Here is a 15709-nt window from a genome sequence, read left to right as displayed (position 1 = left end):
AATGTGTTTTCTAGTCTTTATAAAACAATAATGTGCTATAAAAACACTTAAATATTAATTGGTTTGAAGACTCCAGTTGAGGTGTATCCCTGAGTCGTATCCCTTTACTTAGTGATGATGGCTGCAAGAAAGAGCAGCAAGCAAGGCCTCTTAGTGGGCCTTGTTAGGGCATGATGCCAGACTGTCGCAGCTGCAAAGCGTCCAGATAGAATCTGGCTCATGTCCGGTCAGTTTAGAGCACGTGGAAAGCGTACATGCAGTTGCCTATATGAGACTGTATAGAGTAAATACAGTTAGTTACTCATTCACAGTAGTCTTGTGGATTTTATCTTATGAATCCCTCATCTTCCCCTCACTTTGGACTTCACAGTCCACTAAAGAGTTCTCTTACCAGTTAGGTAAGGTGCTTAGGATTATGCATATTACACCACCTAAGTCAAATAAACTCACCAGGAGTTGAACTGTGGTTTCTTTCAATCTGGACTAAAACACTGACCTCCTGTTTTCATTTAAGCACCTTTGAATGATTCACTTTGGAATCTTAAAATTATTCTAACAGAACTTTGATGTGATTTCCTGTAATTTGTGTCACATTTCTGTACTGTTTCATGCCAAGTTACAAAATATTTGTGCTGATTATTGCAGAAGGAAGGAATATAGTGTACTTTGCAAAATGTTTAAGGATGAAATACTTAATTAAAATATTCTGATTACAGAAATATATTCTCAACTACAGAAATATATCTTGTTATAATAAGCATAAGCCAAGCACATTTTAGGGTTACATGGAATAGGACAGGCAATTAAAGATATAGGATAGCAAGAGCCTGTGGAGAATTCTTTCAGTTACCAGGACAGTATAATGGGGAAGAGACATGGATGTTCTTTGCCTCTGTTGCCAAAAAACCCAGCACTGTGATTGCTGGATGCCGCGAGCCACAAAGCAAGAGAAGCTGGAAAAGAAGTGTCTAGAACCGGATCATTAGATGATGGTGAACTTAGAGCCTGAGAACTGGGAAACTGGTTGCAGTGGGACAGAAGGAGGAGTACAGTAAATTTTTTCATTGGAGTATAGAGGGCTGAGTGTATGGGGCTGGTAGAGGAATGCTCATGGAACTGTTACAGGTACGCTGCATTTTGTATGGTTGAGTTTGCTTTAGCCTGGCTATCTGCAGAACCTTGGAAATTAGAAAAGGCCAAGACTAATAATGAGGGAAGAGCTTAAGGTGTCAGATATGTTGGGTGTCAGAGTATCATTTGCAGGAAATTTATAAGCTAGTTGGGAAGAACAGAGAGGTGAACTTTCTGTGAGTCTATGGATTGAGAAGTGGCAACAAAAAAAATTGAGAGATGGGTAGAATCTCCTCAGTCACTATATCCATAGGCTCTCATGATTCTACTGCTACAGCACCAGGGCTCAAAAGCCTTCTATACTCTCTACTTCTGCTGCCATTGAATTTGTTCTGAAGTAAAAAACTACATTGTCATGAAAAATAATTAGTAGGTAAAAATGATCGTTTGCTCTTTTGAGACAGGCCAAAATGATGAATAAAGCAGTATGAGGATGAATCCTACTCTAAAGTGAGACTTAAATTCTTGGAAACATTTTCTAGGACTTAATTGGATTTTATCTCCTTACTTTACTGGCCTGTCTAGAATGTATTAGGAAAATAACTAATTAGGTTGGAAATCCCTTTAGATGCTGCGAGTCTTTTAGAGTGCACGTTCAGAAATGCTTGCTCCAAGTCCTAGCTCCATAAAGTGTATCTGTATTTTACACTGAACCCTCATTAGATGTAAAACAGAATTGTTCTGGTGGTAGGGATGAGAATCTAGGTCTCATAGCTGCTTGGCAAATCCTTCAGCCTCTAGACAGTTACACCGAAGTTGAGCATTCTGAGGAAATAAAATTGCCTTGGGGGAGACACTTGAACTGTAGAGTCAGTCAGAGGATGGAATGCCGAAAACTAATTTCAGAATCCACATAAAATGTTTTAAGTTAACATTGCTGATGAATAAAGTGGCCTGATACTTGGCTGCATATTCCAATGTCCTCCTTTGTACCAACATTTACCATTCATATGTTGTTACCGTTCACTGTGGTGTCAGCCAGATCTGTTCCCTGGAGTGTCCCTTTCAGTGGTAGCAAACACATTGGCATAAATCAGTCATGAAGCCCTACACTGGCCAGACTGATCTCTTTCTCTGGGTCTTCAGAGGCAGTTACCTCTCTGGTGATTTTATAAAAGGCCTTTGGGTAGACTTTCAGGTGCTTCTGCTGAATTGGTCACCTACCATTTCTGTATGGCAGCATCTTAAATTAGGCATCAAGCTTAGGAATCTGCATTATACTCTGTGTGAATTGTGTGTTCATTTTGATGGATTTTATTTCTGAAATCCCAAGGAGCTAATTTAAATGTCAGCAAGATTAACTGTTTCACTGCTGCTCCTTTTAGTGGAAATACTCAGGTTAGTATGCTTATCCTTCAACCCAAACTGCTTTTCAAGTTTTCCCAAAATGCCAAAAGTCCCATCTGTTCTCTTCCCAGTTGCCAAAACCTCCAGTTTCCCTTTTGGCAATTGTAGTCATGTGTGTTTTTCTTTGCCAAAACTGTCTTTGGCATAGTAAAAACTGAAATTGGGAGAAATTTTAAATACAGAGACTTCAGCATCAAAGTAGTATGAGCTGCTGTAATGATTGTATTTCCAACTTCATATACATATATGTTAAAGATTACACTTCTATCATTTAAATTTAACTTGCCATTGATTTTATAGTTTGCTGCAGAATCCAGATATCATTACAGAATTCAGTCCAGCTTCTTATGGGCTCTGATTTTACTTGAAACAAAAATGGGAAGCTGCTCAGACTCATTTGGAGTTATAATGGTATATGTAAGCCCATTTTTACATATGATCAATATTTAGGAGGAATGTATTAGAATGATTAACTTTTTCTTTTTCTTTTCTTTTTTTTTTTTTTAAACAGAGGCTCTAACTTGGGAAAAAAGAAGCAACACATTTGTCACATACCAGGATGTGGCAAAGTGTATGGGAAAACTTCACATTTGAGAGCTCATCTCCGCTGGCATTCTGGAGAGCGTCCATTTGTTTGTACTTGGATGTTCTGTGGAAAAAGGTTCACTCGCAGTGATGAGCTTCAGCGACACCGAAGAACACATACAGGTTTTTAGTCTTTGATTCTGGTGCATTTAACTAAAGGAGTGTCATGAGGGAGGCTTGGATAAATAACTTTCAAGAGGAAAACACATTTTTTTATTGGATTGATTTTAATGTAGCATGAATTTTCTAAAATCAGCTAGTACTTAGAGCTATGCATGCATTTTAGCTTCTTTAGTAAATCCGAGGAGTAAAAACAGCAACACACTATTTTGGATCAGAACTGGCATTTAGGCTAATATTTAACATGGGTTAATCTTTGATTTACTTTGATTTAGATTCAACAATGTTTTATGTGTTTGAGCCAGAGTAGAACTGTTGTTCCAGCTCAAAACTTTTCTCTTGTTTTTTAAATAGCAAAATAAAGGGCTAGATGGCTAAGGGATTAGATGTCATTCACAAATCAAGAAAGAGTATGTGATGGTGCGTTGTTTCACATCTTCTAGTTTCATGTTTAGACTACTCATTAGAGATATAGGGACCCCAGGTTATCTCTCTTGTTGTCTAGTATGAAGAATAGAAATGAAACTAGTGCTTCCACGTTGCCAAGGAGTGGTTGATTTTTACATCTGAACCCATATTCATATGATAGAATATTCAAATTAGGTAGGTTAGAGGATGCTTACCTTTAAAATTGGACTATTTGAACAACCTAATGACAATAGATAAATAATTTAGGTGCTTATCAGCATGTAACTGCTTAGAAAAATGTCTTTGAAATGCCTCTGAAAAGTATTTCTTCTTTTGTACTTGACGGTCTGTTTTTGTTAGATGTGTTGGATGGTTGTATCCAAGCTAGGATGTTACGGTCTGGATGGATGGACCGCCAGATGGGTAAAAACTGGTTGAATGACCTTCTGAATACTCAGAGGGTAGTGATTAATGGGTCCTAGTGTACTGGGATGCTGGTAAAAAGTAGAGTACTGCAGGGATCTATCCTGGGACCTGTTCTGTTTAACATCTTAATCAATGACCGGGAGAAGGCAACAGAGTGCACTTTTGTCTCGTTTGTGGATGACAGCAAATTGGGCTGACCATTCTATACAGTTGAGGGCAAGGCTGCCCTTCATAGGACCCAGACAGGCTGAAGGAATGGGCTACAGGAACCTGACGAAATGCAACAAAGATGAACATCCTGCACCTGGGAAGGAATAAACCCTTGCAGCAATACAGGCGGGGGACTAACTGTTTGGGAAGCATCTCTGCTGAAAAGGACCTGGGAGTCTTAGTAGAAAGCAAGTTGAACATGAGCCAGCAGCAAACATGGCCTGGGCTGTATCAACAGAAGCACAGGCAGTAGGTTTAGGGAAGTGATTACCCTTTCTTCTCAGCACTGGTTAGGCTGCATCTGGAATACTGCATCCAGTTTTCAGCCCCCACTATAGGAAAGACATTGATCTATGGGAATGAGTTCAACAGAGGGCGACCAAGATGGTCAGGGGACTGGAGCATTTGCCTTACAGGAGAGGCTTCAGGAGCTGGGCTTGTGCACCCTGGCAAAGAGAAGAGTAAGGGGGAGATCTAATAGCAGCCTTGCAATACCTACAAGGCAGTCATTAAGAAGAAGGAGCCAAACTTTCCAGGGTGGTGCATGGTGGGAGGATGAGAGACAAGGGGCATGAGTTGAAACGAGAGTTTTGGAGTGGTTATGAAGAAAAACTTTTTCACCACAGTAACGGCCAGATTTTGGAACAGGTTGCCCTGAGAGGTTGTGCAGTCTCCATCTTTAGAGTTTTTCAAGACCAGAGTAGATAAAGCCCTGAGCAGCCTGGTCAACCTCTCACCATCTGACCAATCCTAAGTAGGTGATCCTTCTTTGAGCAGGAGGTCAGTCTAAAGACCTCCAGAGGTCCTTTCCAACCTGAATTATCTTGTGATCCCATGTCCGTCAGTCTCAAGTGTGATTCTGGAGGAGCTCACATACTCCTACCTGTCCATGATTCTGCGAGGTTTGTTCTCCTCTTAAATGTTATTTAGTGCAGTGAACCTTAGAGGCAGCAAACCAGCAGCCTGAGGATGTTAAATGGTGATGTTCTTTAGCTTGTCTAAAAGATCTTCCAAAACTCACCAAAAGACAGAAAAATAAATGAATTCTTTTAAAGGATTTGTTATGAATGCCTAGAAATTTAAAAAATAATTCAAGTTCATAGTGTCAGGTTTCTTTTTTTTTCTTCAGTATAGATGATATTAGAATTCTGACTCTTACAGGTAGTAAGTTATCTTGATTTTTTTTTTTTTTTTTTTTGGTGTACGTGTGGGGTTTTTTTAAAGTTCTTGAAAACATTTTTTTCCTTCTATCCTATGTGACAGGTGAGAAGAAATTTGTCTGTCCAGAGTGTTCAAAACGCTTTATGAGAAGTGACCACCTTGCCAAACATATTAAAACACATCAGAATAAAAAAGGTATTCACTCCAGCAGTACAGTGCTGGCATCAGTAGAAGCAACACCTGATGATACTTTGATTACTGCAGGAGGAACAACACTTATCCTTGCAAATATTCAACAAGGTTCTGTTTCAGGAATAGGAACTGTTAATACATCTGGCACCAGCAATCAAGATATTCTTACCAACACTGAAATACCTTTACAGCTTGTCACAGTTTCGGGAAACGAGACAATGGAGTAAATATTACACAAGATACCTATTAATTGTGGTTATTTTTATACAGTAGTGAGAAGAATATTGTTCCTAAGTTCTTAGATATCTTTTTATTGATGTGCAAAAATTTTTGGATTGACAGTAACTTGGTTATACATGACACTGAAATGCCTTACTTTGTATGATATTCCATAGTATATTAAAATGGTAAAATTGCATGGGTTTTGTAGGTACTTTTGGAATCTAGAAGAGATGAAATTTTACCAAGTTATATTAAAAAAAAATGAATTTAACGATGGAAATGGTAGTCTAACCAAATGCATCAATCCTGTGTGGTTTAGTGTAAAAAATGAGAACATGTTGGTATTTATCTATTGTAAGATAAAAGAAGTTGATGGGTGAAAAGAAATCATGTTATGATAAAAGAAATTTTGTAATTTTCTTGATGACTGGAATTTTTATTATGCATAACTGACAAATCAAGTTTCCAAGCAAATGTTACATAGTGTAGGCTTTACTTAGCTCATCAACTTGTCATTTTGAAGCTAATTATTTTAATTAGGTTAACTATGTACAATATTTTAAGCATTACTCTTGTAAGATTTTGAAAACTACATTTTAACATGGAACTCTAGGGATAGTCACCTTTTAAATCCTATTGAAAAGCCATGTTTAAGATTTAATTTGCCAAAATGATGTCTTGTTAATATTCTTTCAATAACCAAGGTGGGCAATATAACCAATGTTTAAAAAGTTTAAAATGTTAAAAAAAAAAAATGTATAGGTTGAGGCATTTGGGTGGTAAGGCAAATGTTATAGTGAAGTATATCCCTTCTCTTGAACATTGGAGGACCAAAAATAAGGTGTATTGCGTCTCAGCAGTGATTTTTATCAAATCTTTTTTTCCAAAAACATCTGTCTGCCAGGGCCTTAAAAGCCATCATGTAAATTACCAGTAAAATATAACATATGCAAATACAACAGAAAAATCACTTCCATATTGACAGTACTCCCAAACATATGGATATAGTCATAGTGAACTAGGGGTTTTATGAGGTTTTTATTTGTTTGTTGTTTAGTTTTTGGTTAGTCAATCTGCATTTAAATATCAGCCATCTTTCCTTTTTGCTTCTTCCCTTAAAAATTGTATGTATCCAGTACATTTAACTGATAAACATATATGTTTTTTATTATGCTGAATTTTCTTTTTATTTTTTAATTACTGTTTATATTTTCAATTATAGAAAAATGTACAAAATGAAGTTATATAGCCAGTCTGTAAGTGCTATACCATTTTCCAAAAATGTACAACAATAATTACTGCAGTTCACCTATTTACAAACATTTGGAAATCTGTTCATTTGTTATTCTTAAAACCACCTCAAATTTAAAGGCTACCTTATTGTACGTTTAAAGTGTATTATAACAGTGTGGTAGTTAATAAAACACTATTTTTTTTTCTTTTGACTTGAGTTTACTGTATTTTTTGTTAATTAATAACATGTAATTTGATAATACATTTTAATAGCCTGACATGGTTTTCTTCTTTTGTATTAGGTGGTGGGAAATAGAGTGTTTCCTCTCCTTCTGGGCAAGTCCCAACAGATGGTAATATACCTCCTCCTCCTCCTTCCGGGAAAAAAAAAAAAAAAAAAAGAGAGAGAGGAAGATGCGTGTGCACACACATGCATGTACTAATACTGTGGTGGTGTGGTGCTAATTGTTACATTCTTACACTATGCAGGGCGCAAAGAAAACATAGGCTCTGTGCTATAGACTATGAAAATAAAAATGCTTTTAAGTCCCCTGATACTGACAAGCCATAATTCCAATGAGCTTGATAGGGAAGTATGTCTAAAGAGGATAAGGGCCTTTTGCTTAAAGGGTAGGAAGAAACAATGAGTGCAAGAGGAAGAAAATCTGTGAGCTTAGAAGATGTGACTGGGAAGAGTAAGATGAAGGTTTTAGATGGAGTAAGAAAGACCAGTGAGACCTGTGACATTAAGGAGAGTAATGATTGTATTTGGTGCTATAATGAAAGTGAAAATCCTATATTTGTGATAAAAGAAGTCTAAAGTCTTGGAGCATAGAATGGCCAGAGGACAGATCAGGATAATTTAGGATAAACCAGGTAGAGCTTAGTGTAGAAAAGAGAACTGGAAAAAGTGATGAAGAGCATGTTTTCTGCATTCACAGTTGGATGAAAAAAAATGATTCAGAGCAACAGGAATTGATAGGTACAGGGAAAAGTGAGTTAATCAGTTTAATCTTCTATTTAATAAAATGAGAGAGTGAAATAATTGGGAAAGCACACTTGGGAGAGAAAATTCTGTTTGGGCTTACACCAATCCATGGATATTGTCAATATTTTAACATACTCTGAATCTTCCTCCTTTAGACAGGTGAATAGACTTGGTTTCCAGTAACTGTTTTAACTCTCAGAGCATTTTGGTGTGAATTACTTGAATTTTTAATACTTACATTCTGTGTCTCATCTCTCCAGCCATTTGTGGCTGTATTAGTACATTATTTTAAAGGGGAGGGAAGAGGGTTACTTTCTTAATGAAACTGCTCTTCAATACAAAAGTTTTATAGAATGACGCTTTCACCAGTGTGCATCTGTGGCTGAAAGTGTGTTTTGGTGCCAAGGATTTTGATGCCTTGTTGCTGAAGACAAAGTTGCTTAATTTCTCAGAACCATAATGCTCAGTACATCAAGTGGTTAGTTTAATTAATGTGTAAGTGAGACTTTTTTTTTTTTTAATGTTATTCTGTTGCTATGAAATTCTGGAAGAAAGTAACTCTGGAAATCTTTGTGTAAAATGAGATGGAAAGTGTACAGTCTAAGGGCCTCAGTCTAATGGCTCACAGCCGTAGTGTTTGTATTATTTGAGGACACTGTTGCATACGTTCACGTGGTGCATGGTAGTGACTTTTGAAAGATCTCTGCTCAGCTCTAGGGCAAAGGTTCACTAGCCCTGGTAAAAGATCTTTGGTATATTCTAGGTTTGTTGCTACCTCATGGCTTGCGTTTGTGTTCTTACCAGCAACGCGTGATACCAAGATGAAATTGCGCAGACTGTATAGAAGGCTTTCCAGGTTTATCTATGAATCACAGGTTATCACGGGTTCCTGAAGATGCTTGCTGGTCTGTTTCTTGTTTCTTAGTGGTGCAATCTGTAGCAGTTAATATATTTATTTTGACATGAAGCTTCTTCATTTGTACAGGTTCTTAGAATGGTGTTCTTTAGATCATTGGATGATTTGTCAGATAACTGCCGTCTGATGTAATCACTAATTAAGAAGACCTTAAAACTGGTTCTGCAAGAGAGCATGAGCTTGAGACAGGCCCATGTTCTTAGTTTTAATAGTCAGGGTACTTATCTTCTATAAGTACAAGGCCTATACATAAATTTGCTACAATCTAAGTATTACTGGGCTCATTCTTGAATGAACTAATGGTTTGATCCTTGCAAATTATGAACTACTGACTCTTGCAGAGAAAAGGATTCTAATCCTTGCCAGGCCAAGGGGGCAACATGATTGTAAGAAGAATGTTACAATCTTTGAAACACTTGTGAAGAGCAGGATTTCTGGTTTGAAGATTTCACATTTTCCTCCGGGGAAGAGGAAGAGCTGGGCAGAGCTCTTTCAGCTTGTCTGAACAAGAAATAGCAGGCTTTGGCCTGAGGCATTTTGAGATGCTGGAATCAGAAAGATAAGCCATCCCAATGGCTTCAGGAAAGCTCTGATACCTTCTCTAACAAGTTGTGGAGGGTCAGGAGATGAGGGAATGGAACTAATAGTTACCTGTCAAGTGGTTCTTAACTTCTTTAAGTAAAGAACTAATGAGCAGATGGCTGTTTTTCCTCCAGCTTTTTACCAAAAACATCACTAGGAGAAGTGCAGTGTGCACTGTAGAACAGGGCAGAAGAGCCTAACATAGCTGACTTGGATCTTACCTGGCAGGTGATTTTTTTTCTATGAAAAGGCCACCTCCATGTGATGCTCCAGAATAGCTGTTCATTACTACTTTTGTATATTCTGGTACATCTTCCCTATAATCCATGTCTGTAGGATGTCTGCTAGTGTCTTGATGAGATGTGTAGGTATTGCATACAGTCTGAAGAATTGCTCCAAATAGGATCAGCAATTTATCTCAAGAACCTGTGACCACACCTCTTTCCTTCCTGGCAATGAAAACAGTGGTCTGTGGGAGCCATCTGCCTGTCTAGGCCAGATATGTTGGTCATTTCCAATTCCGGAGACGTCCAAGAGGCCCCCTGGGGGGGAAAGTAAGGGTGAAAAGCTCTTCAGTGTGTTTCATTTTATTTTTTGCAGCAGGCCAAAAATGCAGATTGTCCCTTTGATTCAAACCTTGTTTGCGTAATGGCTCAGCATTTGTGCTTGGAAAATAAATGTTTATAAAAATGTGTATATAATTTAATTTTTAGGTACACAGTACATTATCCATTGTATTATATGTAAGATTTACATACATTTTTCTGTATATATATGTGTGGAGGGTTTATATGTTATTTGAAGATTTTTCATTTTCATCTAGAAGCCAAAACTGTTCATACTCATGAAAACCACTATTCGTTTCATTGGTAAGTCTCCTCTATCTCTCACAGCTATTGACAGCTACAAACTGTGTAATAAATCCCATAGTTTGGTGGGCATTAGGACCTGAAATTGCTTTACAATGAAAGTGCAAAGTTTACATGCTTTGAAATTAATGGAGGCACAAAACAAGGTCTGCAAGGTGATAACATAAAACTTTCCTTCCCTAAACACCCTTCACAGAAAGACACTGTGCTACCCTTGGTGTTTCTATTAGATTGGAATAGCATCCACTTTCCACACCCGTGGGTACTGGTGGTTTGTATCACAAAATTGCTTCTGTGCTTAGATGCTTTAGTTTGTGAAAGATTAAATTAACAGGAGACATTTTATGTAAGGGATTCTACATCTGTTAACTTTAAGCTTGAAAGCAAGCAAAGAAAAGCTGTTTCTGACTCAGACCAAAAAGAGTCTCTATGCAATTCCAGAGCTCACCTTTGCCTCTTGAAGCTGGTCAAGCACCTGTCTGGGCAAGTTGGTGCACATTCTCAGGCCCTATCACTGTTAAGATGGTGGAATAACGCTCTGAAAATTATCTGCAAGGAAATAGCTTTCCCTCCCCTGCTATGCTGTCTTTAGTTGAAAAGACCACTTGTGTAGATTTTGGACTCCAATGTGAGATGGATACTCCCAGGAAAAAGGTTCCAAAGCAAGACTCAGAGCTTTTTGTTGTATGTGCTTGGCTTTCCTTTTTCCTCTAAAAAGACTGACAGCTCAAATCCTGAGCATGCTAGTGGCATGTTTACAGATAGAGCAAGATTTGCTTCTCTGTCTTAAAGTGTTTTTGTATATTTCTCAAAACTACTTGAAGAGCAATACTTTTGCAAGGATTATATGCTGCTAGGTCACTGTAGCAAGTGATTTTCAAGCAACAATGATTAGCTGATAATTAGCATCATATAATTCAACACATCTTTTTCAGGAAACGTCTTTCAAGTACAGACATCTTGGCCCGTGAGGAAAGAAGAACCATCAGAGACATGGCTGAGCTGGGATTCTCTGTCCAATGTATTTCTGACAGCTGGGTTCCCAGTGTGGACAATGTATCATTGTAGTTTTTTGTTACCCAAAGCAGTCTCTGACTTTCACATATAGTAAGACACCCACTCGGCCACCCACTAAGCCAGTCACCCACTAAGCCAACCACCCACGCGTATTCTTAGGTGATCTGTTCTGTTTCTATAGAAATTGCTCCCCTTTGTAGGATATTCCCATAATTTTATAGTTTATGGACAGAAAACACAAATGGCTATTTCATCATGCTTCCTAACTGGATTTCTTCTTCCATCAGATTGGGTTTTGATGTGACAGACAAACATGTATGAGAATAATAGCTCACTTCATTATGCTGCAAGCAACCATTGCTGCTGTGCTAGGAAATGACACTGCCATAGAAGTTTGTAGGGAGGTTTTGGGGGTCTGTGCATGTGTTCACCCCTCATTGCTCCATGCTGGAGACATCGTGATAATGTTTTTGACAGGACTGATCTACATTTACCAGTGAAAATGATTCCTGATTTCTGTCCTCTGTCTAGGCCACTGCATGAGTTATTACCAATATATAGGGAAGGTCAGAGAAGATGAAAAAATACTATTGCTTCTGATTGCTGGCGGGTTTTGATGCATCTTGTGTATTCTGTGTGCCATTCCTCTTCCCTGGTGCTTGACTCTGGTTCTAGTACTATGAAAGGTGCTGATGGAAGGTTTACTGGGGAGAACCATGAAGGTAAGAAACCATTACTGCTATGACTATCTTGCCCACAACCTGCTCATGGACATTCCACCAGTCCTTCCACTTCTCTGAGCTCCTACAATTTCCTATCACATTCTTTATCTGTTTCACTGGTTTTGAGCACAAGCTGATTTAGCATGGCTTGTATCTCTTACTCTGTAAGCCTTGGATGCTTTGGTACCTTTGCTACAGCCTTATACATAAACAAACATTTAATGTTCAAGTGTGGCTGGAGCAAATACAGGCCTGTATTGCAGCACTACACCATATTTTTCAAGAGTAGCACTGGGGACCAGGTAAGAAAAGCTGAGGTAAGTGAGCTGGTGACACAGCAGTCTTTTAGTACCAGGCACTATACAAACGGTTAATAAAAGAGTGCCCTTTTGGAACTGCTTACTGTCTGGTAGGAAGATTTGTGAATAAAAGAATGAAGTGCGGACAGCAGGACAGAGGTAGAAATGGATACGTTGGACAAGCGGCTTGGAGCAGGGCTGCAGAAGGCTGCAGAGAAGTGACAGCAATAGCTAATGCAATTTATGACAACTAATCCCTGCCCCCGCCACCGAAACATTCGAGACCAGGTTGCAGCCAGGCGTGAGTACAACGGCTCCAGGTGCAGATGCAGGAAAGGGGGCTGGAAGGCTAAATTTCTGTGATGCATAAAGCTTTTCGGCATTCACAATGCTTTCGTAGCAGTCTTCACCTCCTTTTGATTCTTTATGACTTTGCGCTCCTCTTACTTCCTTGGTAAGTCTTCTGCTAGGCCACCTGCTCCATTAGACAACATTGCAAACTGAGCAAGAGAGCACATGCTAGACTAAAGTTTGCCATATTATTGGTTTAGGACTAATAAAGCTTTTATCTGGCAGTATGCTTTATTGTAGGCAATTTATGAGGCGGAAAAAAAAGATACACATTAAAAGTGGAACTGTGGACTGTTGCTTGAGAGATGTCTTAGCTGAATCCCCTCATTTCATTTTAAATAGAGGAATACCAGTGTTTAGGAGCTGGATTGAGAATTAAGTACCAGAGGGGTTTTGTCCTGTGCAAAAACTCAAGCTTTTTTGCCTCTTTACCTCCATGTGTCTTTTCATGTTGGCTTTATTTATTGTCTGAAAAAGCTGCTCTTCCTTAATTTCCCCAGGCATAGATTTGTTTGCCTAATGTGTTTAACACAGGTTTCCACCAGTCTGTTGCCTCTTGCCATATAAAAAATGGCTTGTGTTTTGTCCCCAGCTTTGGGTGCATTTGCTGTCTCTACAAAGGGAGAGAGCACTAGGGGATTATTCTGCTTCTCTGGAAATTTCTGAAACACTTTGTTTTTCAGCTAGGCCATGGGCAAAGCCATCGTGGAAGGAACCAGCATGCCTCTTTTTGCATTAAATTATTTTTTTCTTTTTTAGGCTAGGAAAGGTATTAAGTTGTCTGTCATGCCCTTCTGTATCACGGCGCCGCAATGCACAGCACCTTGAGTAGGACAAAAAGACTCATCTCCCTGCCTCTCCCTGCTTGATTGTGCATTGGCCATTAAAGCCTGAAAAACTACATTTATTTCACAGGCCGTGGCGTGGCAGGGCCACTTCTTAACAACCAGCTTCTGCTGGGTAACGACCGGCTCCGGGTCCCTTTGGGCTGGGTGGGGCAGGGATGAGGGCGGGGCTGGGCAAGGCCGGTCCAGGCTGGTTTGGTCCGGTCCAGTCCAGGCCCCGCTGTGGGGCCGGGCGGGCGGTGCGAGGGCACTGTGGCCGGCTGGGGAGCCTCACAGCGTGGGGGTAGGGAGCGTGCTTTGGCCCCAAATTGCCTCCCTCCTCTTCATCAGTCTACAGGGGCTCTACCTGTGAGCACACGGAGTCCAGCTTTGATTTTAAGCAGTGTTTGGTCAGTGTTTCGTCCTAGAAGTGAAAAGCGAGGGGTTGCTTAAGTTTTGAGACTGTATCACATTCAGGCCGATGCCTTATATTCTTGGCTGAAACCCCAGGAAAAAATATGGCAACTCATTTGTCCATAATTTGGTCCATGGCTCTTTATGCCGAAGCAATTGTCTGAGATACGGGATTTACTAGTTAGCTATGGTGCTGCAAAGTAATTTTTCCACGTGGATTCATAAATGTTTTTACTTAATGTAATGTGTTCAAAATACATAATTATTTAACAGCTTGAAATATTTCCATAGGAGCTATTCAAGTCTTTTCTGTAAATAAGCATCTTTTAAAACTGTATAAATACCTATAGTCATTTTGGGCCTCCTATTGCATTCCCTTAAAAAAATAACCCCCCCCCCCCCAATATTTACCTGAAGAATTAAAATAGCACCGTTTTCAGTTGTGCTAATACATTGGATATTTTTAAAAAACTATTTACTCATCTGAGATTCAGAGTGAGAGATGTGTTTCTGAGCTTTCCTTGAAATCTTAAGAGTTTTTAGGGAAAGGAATAGCTAGGAAATAGCTATTTCAAATGCAGAAGGACTGGGGGATCTGGCTTGTTTTACAGTTTTTCCTCTCAGTTCATTTATGCTATAAAATGGGAACGTAGAGCAATCATAGCTGAATGCTGACTATCGGAGCAGGGTGACGGAGCTGAACCAACACCTCCCAGCTTTAATCCTCTCACAACCCTCGTTATCAGCCTTACTTCACTCAGGCCTCTTCCACAGCGCTCCCAATTTCTTGGAGTCTCCCGGCTCCTCCTGCCTCTTCGAGCAAGAACAAGAGATGTCTCCTGCCTGTCATCCGTGTTTGCTTGTGGTAGGCAGAAAGCATCAGGGTAGAAGTGGTCAAAACTTTGTCTGTGTCTAAGAAGGGCAGTGTGAAAAACAAACTGCAGACCCCACTTTTGACTGTCAAACACAAAAAAGGGGACAAAGAATTAACCAAGGCCTGATATCCCTGTAAGGGGCCTTTATAGAAGAGCTAAGTGTGAATGTCTCTTCTCTAGTCATCACTTAGGTTTTTATATCATGTGTAAGATTGTATTATCCTATATATAACTTCATACAATAAAGCTTATGCAATAAAAAATATCATTCTTAGTTTTATAAAAATATATAATTAAATGTACAAATTCAGAAATAATATACTGATTAATTAATATACAAATACGACACTTTAGTTCAGAATGGCAAGGCTCACATCTACATTCATGATTGGAGTAAGGGATTGCCACAATAAAACTCAGTTCAGTGTTGCACTATAAAAAATGACTAAAGGGAAACACCTTTATTATTCTGAGCAAGAGCTATAAATTTTCTCCCAGTGTTCATGACTTTTTTTCATAGTTTAGAAACAAACTAATTTTTAAATTCAGTTGCAGATACTGTAAAAAGGGACTGCAGATTTCAGGATCAGAGCATGTAAGTAGCTGTAAAAGATTACAACAAAATTAAAAAAATAGTTATGCAAATTTAAAAAAAATGATATGTACAATTGATATGTATAAACAGTTTGCAACCTGAATACTTAGACTGGTGTGCATGCATAATATGATTTGTTTTTCAAGAGCATTGTTTAGTACATATGAATGATCCCTGCAATTTAAAATGACATTTCTCTTTGAGTATACTTTAACCTGCACT

General features: G+C 38.8%; 1 protein-coding gene across 2 annotated transcripts in view; it reads left to right on the top strand.

Moving 5' to 3' along the window:
* The window catches only part of SP3 (Sp3 transcription factor), a 37108-nt gene extending 29861 nt beyond the window's left edge, over positions 1–7247 (top strand). For both annotated transcript variants that reach the window (XM_026092922.2, XM_026092915.2), the window contains 2 exons: positions 2990–3186; positions 5491–7247. In XM_026092922.2, coding sequence (XP_025948707.1) covers positions 2990–3186; positions 5491–5807 — 514 coding nt within the window. In that variant the 3' untranslated portion in view covers positions 5808–7247. The remainder of the gene's footprint in view (positions 1–2989; positions 3187–5490) is intronic.
* Positions 7248–15709: the final 8462 nt, after the last annotated feature.

This window comes from Dromaius novaehollandiae, chromosome 7 (genome assembly GCF_036370855.1).
Source record: "Dromaius novaehollandiae isolate bDroNov1 chromosome 7, bDroNov1.hap1, whole genome shotgun sequence".
Lineage (NCBI taxonomy): Eukaryota > Metazoa > Chordata > Aves > Casuariiformes > Dromaiidae > Dromaius > Dromaius novaehollandiae.
Note: the sequence above shows the minus strand (reverse complement) of the source record. Positions and strands in the feature narration are given on the sequence as shown.